The sequence below is a fragment of the Thermobia domestica genome, chromosome 15 (assembly GCF_964235325.1).
Source record: "Thermobia domestica chromosome 15, izTheDome1.hap1.1, whole genome shotgun sequence".
Lineage (NCBI taxonomy): Eukaryota > Metazoa > Arthropoda > Insecta > Zygentoma > Lepismatidae > Thermobia > Thermobia domestica.
The window spans coordinates 74653717-74676145 of record NC_137468.1 but is presented as its reverse complement, the minus strand read 5'-3'; the positions used below and the strand labels follow the sequence as shown (position 1 = coordinate 74676145).

The 22429-nt window shown below is 37.9% G+C and overlaps 1 protein-coding gene across 1 annotated transcript in view; it reads left to right on the top strand.

The window, feature by feature from the left end:
- Vps50 (vacuolar protein sorting 50) overlaps positions 1 to 22429 on the top strand; it is a 74303-nt gene that overhangs the window by 3844 nt on the left and 48030 nt on the right. Inside the window, exons 2-5 of the mRNA XM_081739834.1 lie at positions 6732 to 6947; positions 9083 to 9219; positions 15675 to 15852; positions 20182 to 20370. Of these exons, the coding sequence (XP_081595960.1) occupies positions 6732 to 6947; positions 9083 to 9219; positions 15675 to 15852; positions 20182 to 20370 (720 nt within the window). The remainder of the gene's footprint in view (positions 1 to 6731; positions 6948 to 9082; positions 9220 to 15674; positions 15853 to 20181; positions 20371 to 22429) is intronic.

Genomic DNA, 22429 nt, shown 5'->3' with positions numbered 1-22429 from the left:
AAGTGTTCGGGAAATGCCCGCAATTGAACCCACAAAGCATCGAAAGTGAATACTTCAACAATAAATTTATTTATTTTACACTGGAGGATATTTCATTTCATTTTAGACATTTTGAAACATTTACTTTATAAAATATGAATTTTAGGCCTAACTTTGTTAATTGTTTTAAATTAATTTTCGGAAAAGAACGGTCTTGCAACAAGTGCTCGGGTGATTCCCGTAATTGAATGCACAAAGCATCGAAAGACCATTTATTTTACGTTGAAAAATATTTAAAACATTTTGATGAATTATGGCTTTGTTTTAAATTAATATTTCTATTTGGTATTCATATTTGGCGAACGTCACTGAGGCTCCTAGGATGACTCGATCTACATTTGTTAGTTTGTCTGCCTTTACCACACAATGTTCAACTTTCGGTCTTTTAAATTTTCAGGATACAAACCAGAGACACTCTAAATTTTCTGTTTAGATTTTGGCAGCATACCAACGTAAAATTACAAAATGGCGCGCTTTTTAAAAAAAAGTAGCAGATATCCACTGGCGAAAATCCCGGGGGGAGGATAGGGACATATCCCGTACAATCTTGGAATGTCCCCCTCAATAATCCAATTGGATATGTGTCTTTTAGGAAGAAATGTGATGATTTGTGTCCAACTGTCACAAAGGAAAGTGAGATGAAATTGATACCTCCCAGAATAAGCCTCAAATTTGACCGCCTCCCAATGTTGAAGACAGCTCTGCTCCCCTACCCAGGCACGTAGCCAGGATTTCGCAATAGGGGGGGTCCGGACGAAAGGGGCTCGATCATTTTAAACTATTTTACTGGCAACGCGTATTTGTTTGTTTAGCAAGATTTCGTAATGAGGGGGGGGGGGATGACATGAAATATTGTGGTTACACACCAGAAGATCAATGAATCTAAACTATTTTACTGGCAACATATCCATATTGGTTTGTTAGGATAATAAAATGAGGATATGTTAGTAATTATTTTAATAAGAAACTATGAAGAAATCTTGAGTAAGAAAATACAAAAAAAAAAAAAAAAAAAGTTGAAAAAGATTTAGTCTACCGAGGTCATTCGAACTCGGTTCTAGTTGTCTTCTTTCTTCTTCTTTTTCTTATGTTCGTTTAATCCCGTCAAGGATAGGAACGAAATCTCTTTTGAGAATAAAGACAACCTATAAAATGGATTAGTGTTGCCGCGAAATTCAAAATGGCTCATATTATTGGTGATTCTGAGCATTTCTTAAGTTCTACCTGAGAGTCTATCTTATCCTACCGGTTTGTCGATCGTCATTTGTAGTTCATAGGATTAGCATGGAGATGATGGAATTCGGAATGTTCCATTACAATAATATTCATTTTTAACTTGACTCCTCCGTTTCTTCCACACAAAGCTCCTCATAAGAAAGAGTAACCAAACGCTGGGTGACGTTATATTTTTGACGATGATTCATCTTTTTCTCGTTTCTTTTTGTTTCATTTTTCCTTAATTATTTTTTAATTTCTGGATCCGAAGGGGGGGGTCCGGACCCCCCGGACCCACCCCTTGGCTACGTGCCTGCCCTACCCATGTTGTCCCGGAGTCCCACACAGGGGACATAAAATATGACGACATTATTATTGCTTTACAACTCTAAAATCAGACTGGCAACATTGAGAATTGTTTACAGGGAATGATCATATTTGGATCATCCCTTGTGAATAGTTTTCAATGTTGCCGGTCGGATTTTAAAGTTATAAAGCAATAATAATGTCGTCATATTTTATGTCCCATGTAGAGGACGCCGGGACCGACATTGGTAATCCTCCTCAGCATTGTTTTTCGTCTTCATAAATATTTTGTACATCGCGTGCATATATATATATATCTTACCCGTCCCCCCAATGTTGAAGACAAATTTGCGCCGCTGCTGATATCCACGCTACAAAGCGCAATTTTAGGTCTTTCAAGTTGAAAATTTCAAAGTAGAAGCACGAGAGACTAAATTAGCTGTATATATTTTGGCGGCATAAAATTTCAAAATGGCGTCCATTTTTCAAAATAGCGGTTATCCATGCTACAAGGTGCAATTTTCGGACTTTTTAAGTTGATATTTTGAGAGTAGAAGCACAACACATTCTAAATTCGATGTGTAGATTTTCTTGGCGATCCAATATAAAATTTCAAAATGGCGGCAATTTTTTCAAAACAGCAGTGAATAGAAAGTTGTTGCAAGTTGTGACAATGATACTCATGAAATGTAAATCATATTTTAACATTTTTACCCCAAAGAGATTGAAATATTTCGATAAAACCCAATTAAACCCGAAAAAACCCAATAAAACCCGAAAATACCCGAAAAACCCACATGGGCCCAGGTGGGTTGGGTTTTTTTAAAAATACCCGGGTTTTTTCAAACCCTGCTTAAGAGAGAAGTTGCATTAGTAAGTGCAGATTGCCTTAAGAGTCTTCATCCCGGCGAAATTAAAATACCGCTAATTTTACAGTAATTATGTGATATCTTCAAATAGATAAAAGATAATCGAAATGTGGAACAAGAGCGCCCTAGACAACATTATTTTACATAAGAAACCGTTTTCACGACTCACTTATCTGCTTTCGACTTCGAGCCATTTTGAATATCGACATTTATTTTCGCGTTTCTAAACAGGTGAAAACGGAAAGCCACTAGGTGACTTGTGATAACGGTACCTCACGCAAAATAATATTGTCTAGGGTGCTCTTGTTCCATATTTCAATTATCTTTCATCTATTTGAAGATATTACATAATTATTATAAAATTAGCGTTATTTTAATTTCGCCGGGATGAAGACTCTTAAGGCGGATTGAGTATAACTACAGCATGTGCCTATATAGCATAAAACTGTAGTGAGTAAAGGACGAATTAACTTAAAACTTTAATACATAAAACACGAATTAACTTAAAAGCTTGTGCTAAGAGGCCACTAAAAAGCGCGGAAGCGAGGGAGTGGTTGTAGGAAGCAGGCGCGTAAGCGACGGTGGGTATATGCATAAACAAGGATAGTGGGAAAGCACTTTATGTGTCTCAAAAATACGTGCCCTGGATGTGGCACAGCTTTCTGATATTTCTATGATCACTTTGTATACTACCTTGGCATAGCATTTCATTTCGTGTCTTTCTTATGTAGTATAACGTGGTAAAGTGCACACTTTGCATTTCATATTATACATATAAAAGGTAAGATACCGATATATTTTCATTACTTGTACAATCCTATCGTTAAATTAAGTAACAAATTTCTTCCATGATGTAGAAATTTGTCCCCATAAAATGAGATAGTACCCAAAATTTTGTCCCGTTTCACCACATTGAATCACCCTACAGTTACAACCTTTATTACCTTTTTATGTTACTCTCATGCTGAATTTCGTCTGATTCTGTTCATTTCTCCGTAAATTTTGTAAGGGGCCGCGGTGTCTCAGTGGTAGCGTGTTCACCTCTGGTGCTTGGAGTCCCGGATTCGATCCCAGCCCCCGCCAAGTGATCTTTGTGGTGGACAAACACCGTGTGCGTGGGTTTTCTCGGGGTTCTCCCGTTTCCTCCCACTTTCTTCATTCCACCATTTCATTCATTACTCATCATCACCGTCTCCTTTAGCCTAACCGGCATAACCGTGGGACGTAAAACTCAAAGATTTCATTTCATTTTTTCTGTAAATTTTGTATTTCCGGGCCGCCATCTGTGGCAGTTAACCCTGGTTACGTTGTGGATGGATCTGTTTAATAGGTTAGCCTTCCATTAATGTATTTTTAAATAGATATATGTGTTAAAGGTAAGAACACAATTTAGCTCGATTATTTACGCACTGACCTGTTAAAATATTACAGTTTTGTTCTGTAAATTTTGCAAATATTTGGATTCCTGTAGTAAATCGGCACCCTAAAAATGTCGAAATTTGTCTTTGTAAGTACGCAGTTAAAGGTGGAAAAGCAATTTTAAGTAACTGTTTATCAGTAAATTGAATATTCTTAAACGCCCTTCCCGCTGTTCCTGTGGCTAACCCCGCTTGTCTTTGATGTACGAAGTCCTGGGTTTGATTTCTAGTGGGAGAGCATCGAAGTGTTTACAATGGTTCGGATTCCACTTTCAATTGTATGTCCGCGTTTCATATAGCCGTGGTGCTGAGAAGGGCTGCTGAATTTCAATACATCAATAGCAGTCATTCCATGTCAGTTCATCCAAGCCATTTAATCCTCCATCTCAGATTTTCATGAAGATTCTGTCACTTGTTAGTAATACAAGGTCATAACCTGAGTGAAGTTTTTCCTTCTTAGGCCAAATAGGTGTGGGGTTAGAGGTTATCAGAGTTTGGGAGGATAGCACATGTAAACACCTTCCAAGATTCTGCTTGAAGACTGCACTCTAAATTGAAAATTTTTTAGCCCAAGATTTAACAAACATAGTTGCGTGAAGATTTTCTCAAAGAAGCACAAAGGTTTGTAGATATCAGGAAAAACTCATCAAGATAGTCAGTTCCTGTCTTTGTTTAAAGAATAACAAATGTTATTGTCCGTTCACTCTACGATTGATTTTTTTTTTTTTTTTTTTTTTTTTTAACTAACAACAACTGTAGTGCGAGCGTCAAAACCTTGCTTCTCAAACCTACATGGTTAATGCATGGTTGCCATGAAGCGTCGAACCGTCATGGACCAATTACTTTTACTACATAAATTGCTACTTTTGAGATAACTAAGACAATAACATTATGACAAATCGAGTTAGTTATTATGTAATACAATCTTACATATTATGCCCTTTCAATTTTGTACAAGTGTTCTTGTTCGAAAATGTGCGCCTGGCAATATTGGGAAGTTACAGTTTGTGTTGTAAACAATAAACAGAGAGAGCAAAGACCGTTAGGTTCGCTGGAAAGCGTTGTTTTCATGATAAGGCGACAGAAGCGTATTGTACTGATTGTAAACAAGGGCTGAGAATTTCGATACGAGTGTAGGTGGAAATATTTTCGCCACATATTGCCTGTTGATGAAGCTTTGCAATGTTGCAAACTGCCAAGTCTAAAATTTGATAGTAATTGAATGAGCTTTGAGAAGGAGGATTATGATGCAATAATTATAATGACTAACAGCCATAGACGTAAAGTACTAGGAAATAAAGCATGCTGCTGTAAGAAGAATAGAATACACATTGAATTACGTGTTCAAAGTACAGTGTGAAGCGAATTTTAACATGTAAACATTTTTAAACTGTACAGATTTGCCGTCACTGACTGGGTGCCCTTACCAGACACTGTCCAACACAAAAAAGTCATTAAAATAGATAGATCGAGCGTGGACATGAACCCGGCTACGGTCGGTCTTCCTTATTATGGTTTTCCTCAGTCCCACGAGGTGAATGCCTAGATGGTAGCTTCTGTAAGGCCAGAATTGGGCCGAACACTTAGGCTCCAGAATTGACGGGAGATATATTCCGCCAGAAATTATATTGCCAACACTTTTGCATATTGCGGTGGTGGGTTCCAATACCCATTTTTCGTTTTATGACTGTTTAAATTCGTTATGAAGTAAATGTAGAAGTGTTTCTTTCATTCTCCTTCTTTCTTTTTTCTCATCTTGCCCATTCTCGCTCTCTTTTCCCTACCTTCTTAAAATGCGAATACTATCCACCTGTAAGACTGCGTTTCTCTCCACGGCGCAAGGTTTAAAGAGACCAACCTGATATATTTAACTATTAGCAAAACTGTATCAATAAATTCACATTAGAGAATAAGTAAACTGTTTCGAAATTTATGCAGCTTGCAAATACTAAACTCGACTAATGCTAAAGTTGATGAGTTAGTGCCACTGTTACCATTGCGTCAAGGGGAAAGAAGGGGAAGGACTGCTAAGATTCGCTAGCCAGGTTTTGTGTCAAAACACAACGCCAAGCTGTAGTAAACGAACAATATAACTGACATTTTTATGGAGCGAAAACACTGCATAACTAAACAAAAATTATCACGAAAGGTACAGGTGTTTTGGTGGTAATTATTGTCTCAACTAAACGTAAAGCTCTGCTCTAAACTCTATGAAGTCAGTGGGATTTTGGGTATATGTTGGTATTATTAATACATGCTGTAAATTTGTGAATTTTTAAATTGCAAATTATAACGTATATGCTTGAGCTGTGGTGTGGGTGAAGTATTACGAAGATTGCGCTGAAAACAGGACAGGAGGGGCCCAAGTAAACAGATGTTTATTTTGAAAAACAAGTTTTACATATTCAACACAAATTATTATCGCTGCTAAAATAGATAGATATATGAGGTACTCAATAAAACATATGCACATATAACAATGTGATGAACAGTGTTGCAACCTTATGGGTACAGTATATCTATATTAATTCAGACACCGTACGACACCTACTATTTTAGAAATTTGGTACTTGGCACACTATATTTCTGCTCCTTGCTGATCGTGAAGACAAGTTGTTACAAACAGAGACACATTTCGTATCAATATGCAATGGATCACTACTGTAGGGTTATATATGTATATATTAAGTTGCGGGTTATTTTTGCCGTTTGCTCTTACACCTGCGGTTAGGTTAAATTAAGCTAGCTTTAGTTGCTTATATTTTAGTTCAATTTACATGTTATTCATTGGACTTTCTGTTCGTAACTTAACCTAATACTAATAGCAAGTGTCTGTACAATATTGGGCAGTGTATTTAAATTTGTTTTTTTGTTTCATTTGCAGGGTATTCAATTGAAATCCTCCCCGTCACCGACCTCAGAGCCGTATATTTTCAATGATTTTGAATCTCAGCAAACTCCTCACGAGGAAAACGTGACGAAACAGCAGAAACCACCAAAATCTGTTGAAGAATCTCTAGCAGATCAAGATATCCTAGAAGAAATTGAGGATGTGTATTTTAGTAGTGGAAGTTTTGATCCCAGTGGATACGAACTTCAGGTAAAGTTAACTAACTAACTATATGGCCTATGAAACAACCCGGAGGTTCAATCTCGTATTCACAAAAGCTCTCCATTGACTTCTGGACCACTCCATGTCAAATCATCAACGGGGTGTTGCTTGATTATCAGGCATATGTATATACAGGGTGGTAAGAAACTATTTGAACAAACTTCGGGAGCTGATTCCCGATGCTAAAATCAGCAAAAAAGTCCTCTGGAACTTTGGCAAGTGAGGGATAGTTTCGGCGATACAAGGTGCCGAAAGCGTGCAGAAATGAACTTCAGAGGGCTGTAATTCAAAAACAACGCAACGTAGGGAGTGCGGTTTAGAACATGACACTCGAAGTCATACCTACTCGATTGAAAAATGTGTTTCAAACCTCCACAAGATGTATGTGAGGTGTTCCCCAAAGGAACTTAGGAATTCTCTATAACCTGGCAAGTGATCCCTATGTTCCTTTGGAGAATACCTCGCACACATATATATACCCCAAAGGTTGCCTGATTAATGATGTGTTGAGAAAGATTATCAGTTTTTAATCTTGCGCCTCTTTGGATTTAACCTCACCACTGCTACTAGTAAAAATCAGGGTTTGCGGTAGGTAGTGTAGAACAGTTACTGCGAAAGATAATAAGTTGCGGTTTTTACTCGTTAAAGCACAGGTCTTGATCTTTCATAAAACATATATAAAGCCACGTTAATATTTTGACAAAAAGGAATTTTCAAGATATCGAGTGCAGACATGAAAGACCAATATATCTGCTTTAAGGTAGTACAAACGAAACGTTCTATCTTTCGTAGTAACCGTGTAGCATCCTGAGATTCCTCGTAGCTGTGTGGATAACGTACGAACCTTTGGCTTGGAAGGTCCGAGTTCGATTCCCGGCCGGATCTCATGGTTCGGATTCCACATTAAATTGTAGGTTCACGTCTTATATAGCTTTGCTACTGAACGGAACGCCAAAATGAAACCAAATCCAATCCGTGCAGCAGCCTGTTCTCTACACCATTGCGAATCTTTATTTTTATGTGTGGCACTAAAGAAAAATAAGTCTAAATCCAAGATGGCGGCAGATGAAAAAATTGTCTAAGTTAGCCTTTGGCAAAATTAAAGGAAAAAATCCATATGGTCAAGTAAACATTATATTTAATATGTGATTATTATATATGGAATGCCCCTACTGTCAGCTAACTGAATTCAATTTCTATTTTGTATTCCCATTTCTACGAGATTCTTCTTAATATTGTCTTTCCAGCTGCGCTTACGTATTCGTAATGGTCTTCAAGTTCTTTGAACGTGGTCTAAAGTAAAAGTTCATTTATTTACTAACTGGAATGCCCATTCTTCGCACCAGGAGGATAGATTTGTGGAAAGTATTAGGATTTTTTCACCTCTAGTATCTACATTTCAATAAAAGTGTAGTGATGCTAATCCAGTTGTTCTCCCGCCGAGTGTCAGTGAGCTACATAAAGTGATTTCTATTTATTTTTGAAGTGTTTTCATTGGCTATCTTCATATCGTCAAACTCAAAATGAATTTACCATTTTTACAACATTTTCTACTCGAACTCGTCCGCAGTCCCAACTATTATTATTTTTTTAGTTAAATAATCTTGTAGTTGGGTATACAAAGGAATCGTAATTCCTATCTGTTATATAATATAATCAGTGTCGTTAAAATTATTGAAATAATCTTTAAATGTGTATCAAAAGAAAACAGGTTGCAATACAGTTCAAATAAATAAACTGAACCCATTGTCTTTTTGCTAATGGACGTTAGGTTAACTATATAATTAGTTATATTAGCGTTTGGCGGGAGCTGGGGGTCGAACCAGGGACCCCACATGCCACAGGGGAGCTCTCTACCACTGAGCAATTGCGGGACCCTCATATGTTAGTATTGAAATGCCGTTGCTAAGAGTGTTCTTAAACAGGTTAGGCTTCCGATCTAATGAACTTTTCGTGTTTAGGTTGTCACAATCTTGATATTTAAGCATTGTATAAAGGGATAGTATAAGTTTCCCAAGAATGAACCCAACATTGCTATGGAGTAGATATTTAAAATTACTCTGTGCTATGTTTGTACGTGGAATAAGAACCGAATTCTAATACAAACAAATCTTTCTTTTCAGAAACTTCCAAATACTATTGATCGCAGTGTAATCGAAAGCGTGTATCTTAAATTGAGACAACAGCAAAAAGTGGTTTCGAAGAAAGTGTTGGAATTGATTCTCCAGAATCAGACTCCATGCACAAAGGAGTTCATTAGGTATGTAGTTTTTGTTTAATGATTTTTTAGAAAATTAGTTTATTACTGAGTACCGTGTGCACACTTCACGTGTTATTCAATAAGTCAGTTAAAGCGACTAGCCTCAGAGTAAAATATTTAATTTTCAGGCTTCACGCTTAAAGTGTTAAGCCACACTTTCTCTTTATTTTCACCTTACTAAGTTATAATACTTAAAGAACATGTATTTAACAGTTTTGTTAAGGAATAATAATATTGCAGAATGCGTGTTCTATCACTACAGTTGGTTGCTAACTGAACTAATAGAATGCATATTTAATAATGAAATACAAACTTTGAACTCCTCTTAACTACCCGTATTTATGAGGCATGTCAGGAAAGTAATGATACAAAGAAAAAATGTGTTTGACAAAAGGAAAGGTACACTGGACACAATGGTACAGAGACTATTTCTCCATATAAGTGCCATTATTGTCCAAATATTTGTTCAAACGGGAAAGTTTTTCCATCCCAGAATCGTAAAAATACTGCATTTGCATCTGAAGCTATTTTGTGACTTCTTCCCAGACCTCATCGTCGTAAAAATGTTTTCCACCAAGATATTTCTTTAGGTACAAGAACAGATGGTAATCACTGAGTGCGAGGTCGGGGCTATATGACGGATGTTCAAGGATGTCCCACTGAAAATGTGCAAGCAACTCCTTGGTGACATTTGCTGAATGGGGCCGGGCGTTGTCATCAATAAAGGGGATTCCACGTGACACCATGCCGCTCCATTTGTTTTAAATTACATGGTAAACATGTTTCAAAGGTCTGGTTTATATTTCAGCATTAATCATTCTTCCAGGAGGCATGAATTTCACTTGTAAGATGCCTGGCAATCTCAGAAAACTGTTGCCATCAGCTTATGGGTTAGAGATGAAGTTTTAAACGTTTAGGCTTTGGAGAATGTGTATGGCGCTACTGCAGTTACTGCTGTTTGGATTCAGGGTATTGTGGAATACCCAAGTCTTATCGCCTGTCACAATTTATCCAGAAGTGCATCTTCTGCATACCGCGTAAAAAAAGTCCAGTGCTTATCCCATTCGTTTGTTTTTGTGTTCGTCAGTCAGCTGTTTCGGGACTCAGCGTCTACACAACTTTTTGCATCCTAACATAATCACAGCTTCTTGAAACGCCGGGAAATGTCACAGCCAATTCTGTAATTGTCAACCGCCTGTTCGCACACACCTCTATTTCAATGCGATTGCGAAGGTCGTCAGTAATCACGGACAGTCTCCCGTTTCTCTATTCATCGTGAATATCACACCGACTTTTTGCGAAGGCATGACACTCATTTTGCCGTTCCATTACGTTCTCATATACTGACACTATTTCTCAATGATCTCCGATGGATACTTTCCTTTGTCTGCAAAAAATTGATAACTCTGCACTTGAAGTACCTGGCAGGATTCGGTATTGCCGCTGCTATTTCCAACGTTTGTTCCTCGCACAAGACTCATCACATCACTGACAAATCACTCCCAATCCTCGTCGTATGTCATCATAAGGTTACTGACAGTGTTGCCAGCTTTGACAGACATTTCCTCCTTATGTGCAAATATATTTGTATCTTTTACTTCCCTAACAATCCTCGTATTAATTTATTCATGTGTATTCGGACGACTGCTTGTAATCATCATCAATACCAGATTATTAAGCAACGTTTACAATGATGATAAGTATACAGGTCCAAATGTTCACGAATAAATTAGTAAGTACAGGTGCTTAACTGGTATTCAAGGGTAGTATTTCATTACAACAGTTGTTTACTTAAAATTTCACGGGTTTTTAAGTTTAATGTCTATTAATTATGCTGCGTGGCTAAGGGAGACGGTGGTGATGAGATGGATAGTGGAATGAGGAAAGTGGAAGAACTCATAGAAAACCCACGCACACTGTGTTTGCCAGCCATGATGTTCACTTGGCGTAGGCTGAACTCGAACCAGGAACCCTACGCACTAGAAGTGAATTATCTACCACTGATCTTCAACGGCTACTTCACATTTTGAGAATTAAGATAGATCACATTCTGACAATGAGCGAAGGAAAGTGATAATTGTGACATAAAAGTAGTCAGTTTCCATTACATACGCAATAAAAGAATGTTAGACTAGATCCGGATTCGAACCTGTCTCCGGCTTACCGTGACGATGCGTTAAGCACTACACTAAGTAGTCCACTTCTTAAACAGCCTCATAGTCCATCAATCTTGATATCGGTACTCAACTACTCAGACCAGACTTTATCACAAGTATATATCAGTTCAGGGTTGTTACGTAAGTAGTTCAATTTATCAGATAGGAGCCATTTTATCCTTTCATATAAATTTACCTTCTACAGTACTACAATTTTCCTGACCTGTGCTTTCCAAGTTCTGAGGAAAGTGGCAGAGTAAATTATGTCTACTGAATTATAACCAGTAAAACACAACATAGGTGTGTTCATTATTTCACGCTAGCGTATTTGCCTCTAATATATATGGAGAGTTAATTGTGAACGCTAAACTCTATTTGTACGAGAAGCTAAAATATCCAAGCTGGAAGCATTTGAAATGTGGTGTTGGCGCAGAATGCTGCGCATATCATGGACCGAAAGGAATGAAGAAGTACTACGGGAAGCTAATGAAGAACGACAGATCATGAAGATAATAGGAAAAAGAAGAAACAGCATGCTTGGACATCTTATTCGGCATTCCGATTGGATCACCGTGTTGATAGAGGGAAAGATAGAAAGAAAACAAGGGAGAGGAAGACCAAGGATAAAATATCTAGACGCAGTTACGAAGAAGAGACCTTATCAAAGTATAAACCAACTCTCCCAACCAAATTTCCATGTTGTTCACCAACCTATGGTCGAGGTGAGAAAGAAGAAGACCCTCTCCACTGGTCTAATGGCGAGCACGTGCGCGTCTAGTGCACAGATTCCGGGGTTTGATTCTCAGTGTAAGAGTCTTGAAATTCGAAAGCATGACAGTCGATTCTACCTTAAACTGTAAGTCCACATCTCATATATAAGCTCGGTGCTGAAGGACGCTAAAATTGAATCCAACCAACTAATAAGATAATTTGACAGGTATAGTGCTGCCAAAATGTCTTGAGCCGTCGCAAAATGCGCACTAAAGCTCACACCCTCGACACACACACGCGTTGAGCCAATACGGGTTTAGCTGTTGCTAAGCGAGAGAGCCTTAGCGAAAGGGAGTGGAGTTCCTTCTGCCGACAGCAGCGCCTGGAACGGAAGACTAGGTGTCAAGCCAATGTGGTATATCTATAGTAATATGTATTAATTTTTGAGTACATAGGTATCAGGTCTGGTTTGTTTCTTCAATTAGAGTGATATTTCAAACCTATACTATTTTGTAATGGCAATAACTGAGGTAATAGCTGAAGCTATTTATAGATGGAGGTAAAGCGTGTAAAAGGCTTCTAATAAAAACTAGGAACGTCCGATAAATTCCTCAAATTCGTGTCTTGCTACAACAAAGATGACACCTGAAGAGTAGTGTTGTCTAGTAAAAATTATTGGTGATGTTGATTTAGTTTCGTTCGTTGGTAACCAAATTACTTTTTATTATTATTATTATTATTGCGAGTAAAAGATAGATTAAAAATATATAACTGAATAAATGAAGTGCGTAGTCGAAACTGGAGTTAAATCAGCCCATTATGATTTACTTTTGTTCAAAAATGTCTCTGACAACTAAAAAATAATACAAATACATGGTTATTGTGATAACAAGTAACTTAGTCGAGCAGAGAAAAGCATGCCAGTCTTTGTGGTCAAGAAATTATCTTCAGAAATTATAGATTACAAGCTTTGTACAGATTTTAGATAAAGTGGTCATTTACGATGATTTGGTTACACAAGAGCAATTGGGTCCACGGTAAGTCAGTTTTTAGAAAACACCTTTTTTTCGTTGTTCGATCCCAGCTTCCGCCAAGTGAGCTTTTTGGTGAACAAACCGGGTGCGTAGGCTTTCTCGTGGTTCTCTCGTTTTCTTCCACTTTCTACATCCCACCATTATCATCCAGCTCATCATCACCGCCTCCCTTAGTCTCGCAGCGTAATTATTGGACGTTGAACTAAAGAATCCGTGAAATTTCAAGTAAACAACTGTTGTAATGAAATACTACCCTTGAATCCCAGTGAAGTACCTGTACTTATTAATTTATTCGTGAACATTTGGACATATGCTGGTCATCATTGCAAACATAGTTTAATAATCGGGTATTGATGATGATTACAAGCAGTCGTCGAAACATGCATGAATAAATTAACTACGAGACTTGATAGGAAAGTAAGGATACAAACATATTTGGATATTAGAGGAAAATATGTACCAAAGTTGGCAACACTGTCAGTATGGCAACACAGCAAGCTAGGTATCCGTACTGTATAAAAAGGTAAAGTTTCGCTGGATCTTTTGCTGTTTCCACTGTAAGAAGACTTTATCGGTTGTACCTAAAACTTCATTACAAAATTTAGGTATTTGTATTTTAGTTATTTGAAAAGTAGCCCAAAAGTAGGTATACAGCACCGTACTGATGAGCTCATTGCATTTCTTATTGTTATCCTTCAAGTAGACGTAGTTTCTTTATTATTTGTTCTTAATGTGTTTTACTTACATCATAAGCTCGGAATAGCCGAGGTAAATAAACCCATAAACTAGAATGTTATACTTGACCAATGCAGAAGTGTATACCTACTTTTGGGCCACCCTGTGTTTGTATTTTGCATTGTTCAAAGATCTAGTTAATACAAGCAATAATCCATTTTTAGTTATTTGTTACCTTCTATAATATCCTTTTACTGTCAGTTTCATATAATTGTACATGAAAATATGTTGAGCATTGACAAGTGTTCATATTTACCCAATATAGTGGTTACCATCAATTATCAAAATTATCATTAATCCTTCTGAAACTATGTATAATTTCCATTTCAGTAGATCATTAGTCAATAATAACATGAATATATAATAATAAGAAGAAATGGTAATACATATGTTAATGAGTAACGTCCATTTTTTCTATCCAAAGTCAACTGAAGCAGTACTGGAGATAGTTTTGATTGAAATATTCAGGTTTTTCTGTAGAATCAAATCTTAGAAATTAATATTAATATTTGGTCTAGGAATTAATTCGTGCGGGTGGACAAGAGATGGCGCAACGAACGGAGCGTCCCACAGTTCCGTGTATCCACACATGTGTTGCAAACCCCTGTCATCGCGTATCGTTCGTAGTATAGGGCAGTGGATTAAAGCGTCAACAACACCAGTTTGTAGTTAAGTGAACATGGCGCAATTTGTGCCTGATAAAGTGTTTTTGCGGGGTGTCCTGCTGCATTACTTTAACATGCAGAAAAGTGCGACTGAAAGTCATCGTATTTTGGTGGAAGTGTATGGTGACCATGCTCTAGCTGAGCGAACGTGTCAGAAGTGGTTTGCACGGTTTAGAAGTGGTGATTTCGGCTTGGCAGACCAAGAGCGAGCTGGACAGCCAAACAAATTTCAAGACGAAGAATTGACAGCATTGCTCGAGCAGGATTCGTGTCAAACGCAGGAACAACTTGCAGCAGCATTAGGCGTTGATCAAACAGTCTCCAAACGCTTGAAAGCCATGGGAATGATTCAAAAGATGTCACATTGGGTTCCACATGAATCGAAAGACAGAGACGCTGAAAGACGAAAAACCATTTGCGAATTGCTGCTTCAACGACAGAGCAGAAAGGGGTTTCTGCATCGAATTATTACGGGTGATGAGAAGTGGATCCATTACGAGAACCCTAAACGAAAAAAGGCCTGGGTGAAACCAGGTGAACCAGGTCCATCACAACCAAAACGAGATATTCACTGTGCAAAGGTTATGCTGTGCATATGGTGGGATATGAAAGGTGAGGTGTACTATGAGCTGCTGCAACCGGGTGAAACTATGAATGAAGAACGTTATCGACGACAATTAATGCGTTTGAAGCAAGCTCTGGCCAGAACACGACCAGAATGGGAGAACAGACATGATAAACTTATTGTTCAACATGATAACGCTCGCCCACATGTCGCAAAACCGGTCAAAACCTATTTAGAAAATGTCGGATGGGAAGTTTTACCCCACCCGCCGTATTCACCAGACGTTGCTCCTTCGGACTACTACTTGTTCGATTGCATAAACAACGATTTGATTGGACAGCGGTTTACTTCTTCAGAAGATATCGAAACATGGGTCTCTGACTGGATCGCTTCCAAGGATGAGGACTTCTTTCGCCACGGAATCCGTACATTGCCTGACAGATGGGCGAAAGTGGTGGCTAGCGATGGACAATATTTTTCTTAAGGTATTTATGTATTTTGTGTTTGTACTACAGCTTCAACGTGTGCGTACCAACCGCACGAATTAATTCCTAGACCAAATAGATAATTTCAAATTGATTTATTTCAGGGTAATTGAACTGCAACAAGAGCTTTTAACAGCTTTACAAGTATGTAGAGAAGGTCGATCACATCTAAATATGGCAAAAAGGCAATTTACCACAGCCAGTCTTGGGATTTTAGCCAATTACCGTAAACGTCAAGTGGTGAAAAGCCTTCTACATTCTCTAAATACCATCAAAACTTTGGTAAGTGGGTGTTTATATTTACAACATTTGTCATAAACTGTAAGTGTACTATGTCTCTTCTTTAAATTTTTTTATTATTATTATTTTCTATTTTTCTGAAAAAAAAAATAGCTACATTTATTCTACAAATATAGATACAAGTTACAATAGTTTTGCTAATAAACTTTATTGTTTGAAATAACATGTAACCAATTCAATTTTCAAGAAGCTTGTTTGAACTGTGAAAAATATTCGAACTTATAGGTAGATTCTGTGCTACAGGATGAAACAAAAGTCAGGTCACAGACCGTACGAGTGAGCTATTTAAATCCTAATGATAAACGGCAAACAATTCACTCCGTGCGTCATGCTAAACCTAATAATAAAAGGTCTCGCTAATAGATGTAGCTACCTGGCGCTTTCGCCTGCCTGTGTAACGAAGCCCTTAAATAATTCGATTAATATGGTACAGAGCTTGGTGTGGTTGTTGGATAAATTAACACACACACACACACACACATATATATATATATATATATATATATATATATATATATATATATATATATATAGTTTCAAAATCAATCTAAAGTGACTTTTTTTTTTTTTTTTTTTTTTAAATCGGACGAGCCGTTTGGGCTGTACGCTCTTTATACGCCCAGTGTTAAATGAAAATGCAACGTAGCCATTTACCTGGACCCACACCATAAGTGAAGGAAGTGACTTGTCTTTTACGCGAACGTGTCAACGGCCAACCCTCATTTCAAACATGCCCCCATTCACCATAATCTTACAAATCATGAAAAAATGAATTTAAAGGTCCATAGTTTTTACTATGGGACCGACTGTAGTCAGGTCAAGACTTGACTTAGGTATTAATATGTACACTGTCCAGAAATACATGTTTCAGAATCCTGCGGTACTCACGCAACAATTTTTATAGAGGGAGTTTGGTTGCAGGCATGTAATTTGAAGTATTCACCAACTAATTACCTCTATAAAAATTGTTGCGGAAGTACTGCAGGATTCTGAAATACAGATATTTGGATAGGGCACATACTACATGTAGTTCCTAAGTGAAGTCTTGACCCGGCTACGGTAGGTCCTGTAGTATTCGGCAGCCTATAACTCCGAAATGACGGATTTCTGCACCCAGCCAGGTTGGTCTGTACCTTTTGTGTTGGTGTCAGGTGTGTAAACCAATGAGCTCATCAAAATAACCATTAACTGCAGACTCCACCTCTTCATTATTGACAAATCTTTTAGCACCGAGCCATTTTTTTATATTTGGAAAGAGAAAATAATCCGAGGAGCTAAATCTGGCGAATAGAGTGAGAAAGCAATTCGAACTTTTAACTCATTGATTTTGGCCATCGTGATAACGGATGTGTGAACTGGTGCATTGTCTTCATGACACAATATTTTCTTTTTTGCCAAATTCGGCCATTTTATCGTGATTGCATTTCTCGAAAGCTGCAGTAAGTTTGCATAGGTCTCGCCATTGATTGTTTTTGCATTTTGAAGATAATCAATGGAACTTAACCCAAGCGCATCCCAAAAAAACTAACGCCATGACTTTGCCAGCAGATGGAACTGTCTTTGTCTTCTTTGGAGCAGATTCTCCCCATTCAGTCCATTGTTTTGACTATTCTTTTGTCTAAGATGTGAAGTAATGGACCCACATTTCATCCATGGTTATGAATTGACCAAAAATATCGGCTTTATTGCTGTGAAACACCACCAAACGTGCGATTGAAACATCCTCACGACGCTCTTTTTATTCCATTGTGAGCAAACACGGCACCCATCTCGCACATGCCTTCTTGTGCCCAAATTTTCAGTCAATGTGCGATGTACAACACTTACTGAAATGTCTGCTAGGTCGTGTATTTCATTGATACTTCATCTTGCATCTACTCTCACCATAAGAAAGTTGGGTTTGCTAGCTCATCATTTCGTAAGTGACTTCTTCGTTTTAACAGTCGAACGGCGGGATAGAATAGGCGTGTTCTTATGACATTGGATAGGTGTACAGCCCATAACATACATGATCTGAACTTAACCAATGTAAAGGTTCAGCTCCTCCCCCCTCTTCCTCAATGCATCAACCTTTCTTCCCCAGCTGTCTTCAACCTTTGGACCAAAGCAATGTTGCTCTTACGAAGAGGTTTTATCGTAAGCGACTTACGAGCGCTGCTGAAAAGGAGACAACGCCAATTGATGCAATAAAAGCTATCGCCGCATCCTGGGAATCCGTGTCATTACAACACATATAGAACTGTTTTAGCAGAGCCTGGGGACATAAAGACGCGAATCCGGTTGACGAGTTAGATGCAGACAACAATACCACTTTACCTGACGAATGAAATATTCTACAAGACGTTACGAACCCTGGAGTTAGTTTTGAGGAGTTCGTTGCGGATGACGATGTTGTTGTATGTTCTCTAGTAGAATTTGATGTACAAGCAGTTGTGTGTGAGGTGCAAGAAATGTCATCAGGAGAAAATGAGGAGACCCACCAGAAAGTGTTACAAGCCTTGGAGACTTTAGAACACTTTGCTACAGCATCCGAATTGACAGCTAATTTTACGGAAGTCATGAGTACAGTTGGTCGTGAAGTTACCAGCCATTTTCGTCCCGTCTGCGACAATGCTATATGCAGGAATTTTTCACTAGAAAATGATCTGTAAGTACATTTTTTCAAGTTACAGTACAATGATTAATGTAGTACTGTAGTGTTTTCTATGACGACGTACATAATATACTGTAGTACCTTTTTTTTTTAATAATAATAATAATAATAATAATATTTATTATAAATGGTAATGTGTAGAGAAAACTGTATTCCAAAAATAAAATTTTAGTTCCCAGTTAAGATGAACTCTTGATTTTTTGGTCCCTTGGGATTCGTGTTAACGTGGGTTTACTATATTTGAAGACCTGAAGTAAATTAAGATCTAAGTGCCATTTGAACAGTTTTTGAGATAATAATGTTTTTCTTCGAGAATTCGTGCCGTGCACATATGCCTCACGCATTCTATTGGCAATGAACTGGACCACTACTCACAGGTTTGACGCTTCGATCCGAATATATTTAAACTGGCTTGGTCCATAGATCATCATTCCGGTTATAACTCGAAACTTCAGAAAATGACACTTAGATCGAAATTTGCTTCAGGTTTTAATTTGATTTTATATTATTCATTATTCTACTTGATTAGGGAAAATTTTATTATTTATCATCGTTGTCATGTTTGCTTGGTCTTGTTTTTACATCAACGTGGGAAAGTCTGTGTGGCTAATTACATATCAGGAAAAATTTCAAAAAAAAAAAAGTTCCGAAATACCGAGAAAAGTCAGGGGACTCTTTCTCTTAACTTCTATAACCATCTTGGAATCACCACGAAAATTTACAATAGGCATAATTTTGAGAAGCAATAGCTCATATTAAAAGAGCCTTGCACAATTAAAAGCATGCATGGCGGCATTGAATGCCTCGGTCGTAACGTTCATAAAATTTATAAAATACCCTTCTCTTATTGTTTAGTGGCTAGCGCGCGTGATTTTGGTGTATGGGGTCCTGGTGGGAGAGCCTTGAAAAATTAGAACTCATTACAGTGGTTCGTATTCCATTTTAAATGTAGACTCACGTCTCGTATAGCTTCATTGCTAAAAGGAACTTCCAACCTACCACCCAACATTTAAATATCACGCTTCGGATATGCAATGTGACTTTTGCCTCGTTCTGTGGCACAGTTGTCTGTAAAGTTACTATATAGCTTATAGTAATAAGGGTTAAATAGCGGCTCGTGAATGAAAACGAAAAAGTTTATGGTGTATGATTTGCTTGTCTTTTAAGCCTAGTTATGTTACAAATTCGCCATTACTTCCTTGTAGCAATTTGAGCGCATTATCTTTTGACGTAGAGTGAAATTAATTATTTCTGTGTTCATGAAAAATTAGTCCGTCCGCTCTGATGTCATTAACAAAAGTGCATGTATGGTACGTATATACTCTTGGTGAACTGTGCTTCTAAGTTCTTGTTCACCTCAACCATAGGTTGGTGCGCAACATGGAAATTTTAAAACTTTTCTCTCCCTTGGGAGAGCTGTTTTACATTTTCCTCTTCCTTGTTTTCCTTCTGCCTTTCCCTCTATCAACACGGTGATCCAATTGGCTTCTAAGTTAACTATGAAAATAACCAGTGGTCACTGCAAGGGAAGAATGTGACCCCACGGAAGTTCAGGTATCCTCCTGTATTTTTAGCTTTAGGAATATTGATGTGAGGTTAACAGTGGCGTGGTGAATACACTGCTGAATTGGTGTTTTTCTTCTTTCTTTCGTTTGCAGCAACGAACGGAAGAACGTTTACAAGAACTGTTAAGTGAAGAAAATTACGCAGGGGCTATTCAGTTGCTTCTAGAATGTCAGGGTGCGGCTGCAACCTATCGTCACTTCACCTGTGTTGCTGCTTTGAGTGGGAAACTTCAGGATACTTTAGAAATGGCAGAGGAACAACTTGATGTTGCTCTTGCAAAAGTAAGTAATAAAATACAGTTTTTTTGCTTTTGCGTAAAATTAAAATTGTATTTTAGTAAGAACAAAAACGAAACATGTTTTTAGTCATGCATTCTTTTCTTTTGTTCAAAATACTGCTATACCTTTTTGGCCCCTGCAGAAGTAGAAAGCAGAGATTAAGCTTATGTTTGCAAACTTACTATCCTGATTTATACATTTAGTGATCTTGATTGCTGCCTTTGCCCTTTCTAACGAAGTCCGGGGCTGCTTCCTTTCCCTAATTCTTACTTCATAATAGGGTAAAAAAATAATGACAAACCCTCTAAAAATTCCCATTTAAAGTTGTATTCTAATAGTCTGTAAGTCTGTCTAGTCTGTAATCGTCAAATTGCCTATAAAAATAACAACTATAAAAGATTTAAGTTTTACTTGATATGTTTCCTGTTTATTTTTAGATGTGCAGTCATATTGATGTCAAACATTATAGTAAGTGAAGAAATCTGCTTATAGATTATTAGGTAAAATTCGTAGTAAACACAGAAATCACCGCTGGTCTCGTGACTAGCGCATGTGCCTTTTGTGCACGGAATTCCGGGGTCGATTCCCGGTGAGAGAGCACAAAAAATTAATTTTCCAATAATTTATTTTCATTAAGCATTCGTCTCCTTTGCCTAAAGGGACGTTAAAAAAATCATTATTTTTTTCGCATAGTAAATGGTAGCCCTCCTCACAGGTGGCTTTGGTGCACACGGTCACGTGTTCGAGTCCCGGTGGGAGAGTATTTAAAAAACTTGAAGGCATTACAGTGGTTCGGATTCTACGTTATATTGTAAGTCCACGTCTCATATAGCCTTGCTGCTGAGAAGGGACATAAACTGCAATAAACAAAAAATAGTATGATAAATGTATAACATACTACAAATAACGTATGGTGGAAAAAATTTGCACAAATTTATAATTCGTTCGCCACACTGAACGCCCGCAATTTTATTGTGTTCTCTGATTGTTAAACAAGAGTGACATGTAAACTTTAATATACAGACACATTTACGCCATATCTGCTGGCCTTGCGACAATTGCAGGGAACTTCTTGCATGGATGACGCGAAACACGATGCATCAATTTCATTCAAGCATCTACGGATCCGTCGGGTAAGACCTGCAACGGATGTTGGCTGATAATTATTGGCATACACGTGTCTCTTTAAATTTGCCCAAAAGTCCTCTGTAGGCCAAAGTTGAGGAACATTAGGAGGATTTTGATCTTTGGGTATGTAGTGCATATCATAGTGTGCCATGGCTGCAAGACTTGTTGTAGCGTAGTGGCAGTTGGCTAAATATGGCGAAAACACCACATTGTCTCCACGATGATACGCGTTGACAAACTGTTTAACTTTCGGCAGACAGAACTCCACAAGACCGTTCATTGTTTAGCGCAAGACCGATGCTGAAAAACTGCGGTTTGGAGAGTTACTTTTCACTCATCGCAAGCCATAGGAACACCTTTTGTGGATATTTTGATTTCAGAGAACAACGCACTGAATCAGGCACATCACCAGTTCCTAGATCGTAGTACAATTTAGGCTGCCACTGAGGCCATCTAATGTAAAATGGGTGTCATCGTCCATGATGCACAGTACATCATTTGTAGCAGTGAACATTTTGGTGACCAGAGTTCTTAAATGTTGTTTCTGAATCACAATGTGTTGTTCCGTAATTTTCGGCATAGTTTTCCGTTTACATCTGGCAATTCCCATTTTCTGTAAAGCATCCTTCACTGTATTTTTATCACAGTGAAATTTCCTACCAAGTTCTCGGTACGATTTTGCCACCTTAGCTGCAGTAGCTCGTCAAAGTTGTCTCTACAACTTGGGATCACTTAATGTCGATTTCCGTCCACTGCCGACCTTCCTTTCCACATTCATACCCTTCTCTACTTTCGACACATTCTTATACATCGTTCGTCTTGAATCTCTCACACTGTGGAAGTGTTTCACAAGGTCTGACTTTTTAACATTCTGATTGTCTTTCCAATATTGCACGATTATTTTACGAGGCTGTTCCTCATTTAACGCCAAACT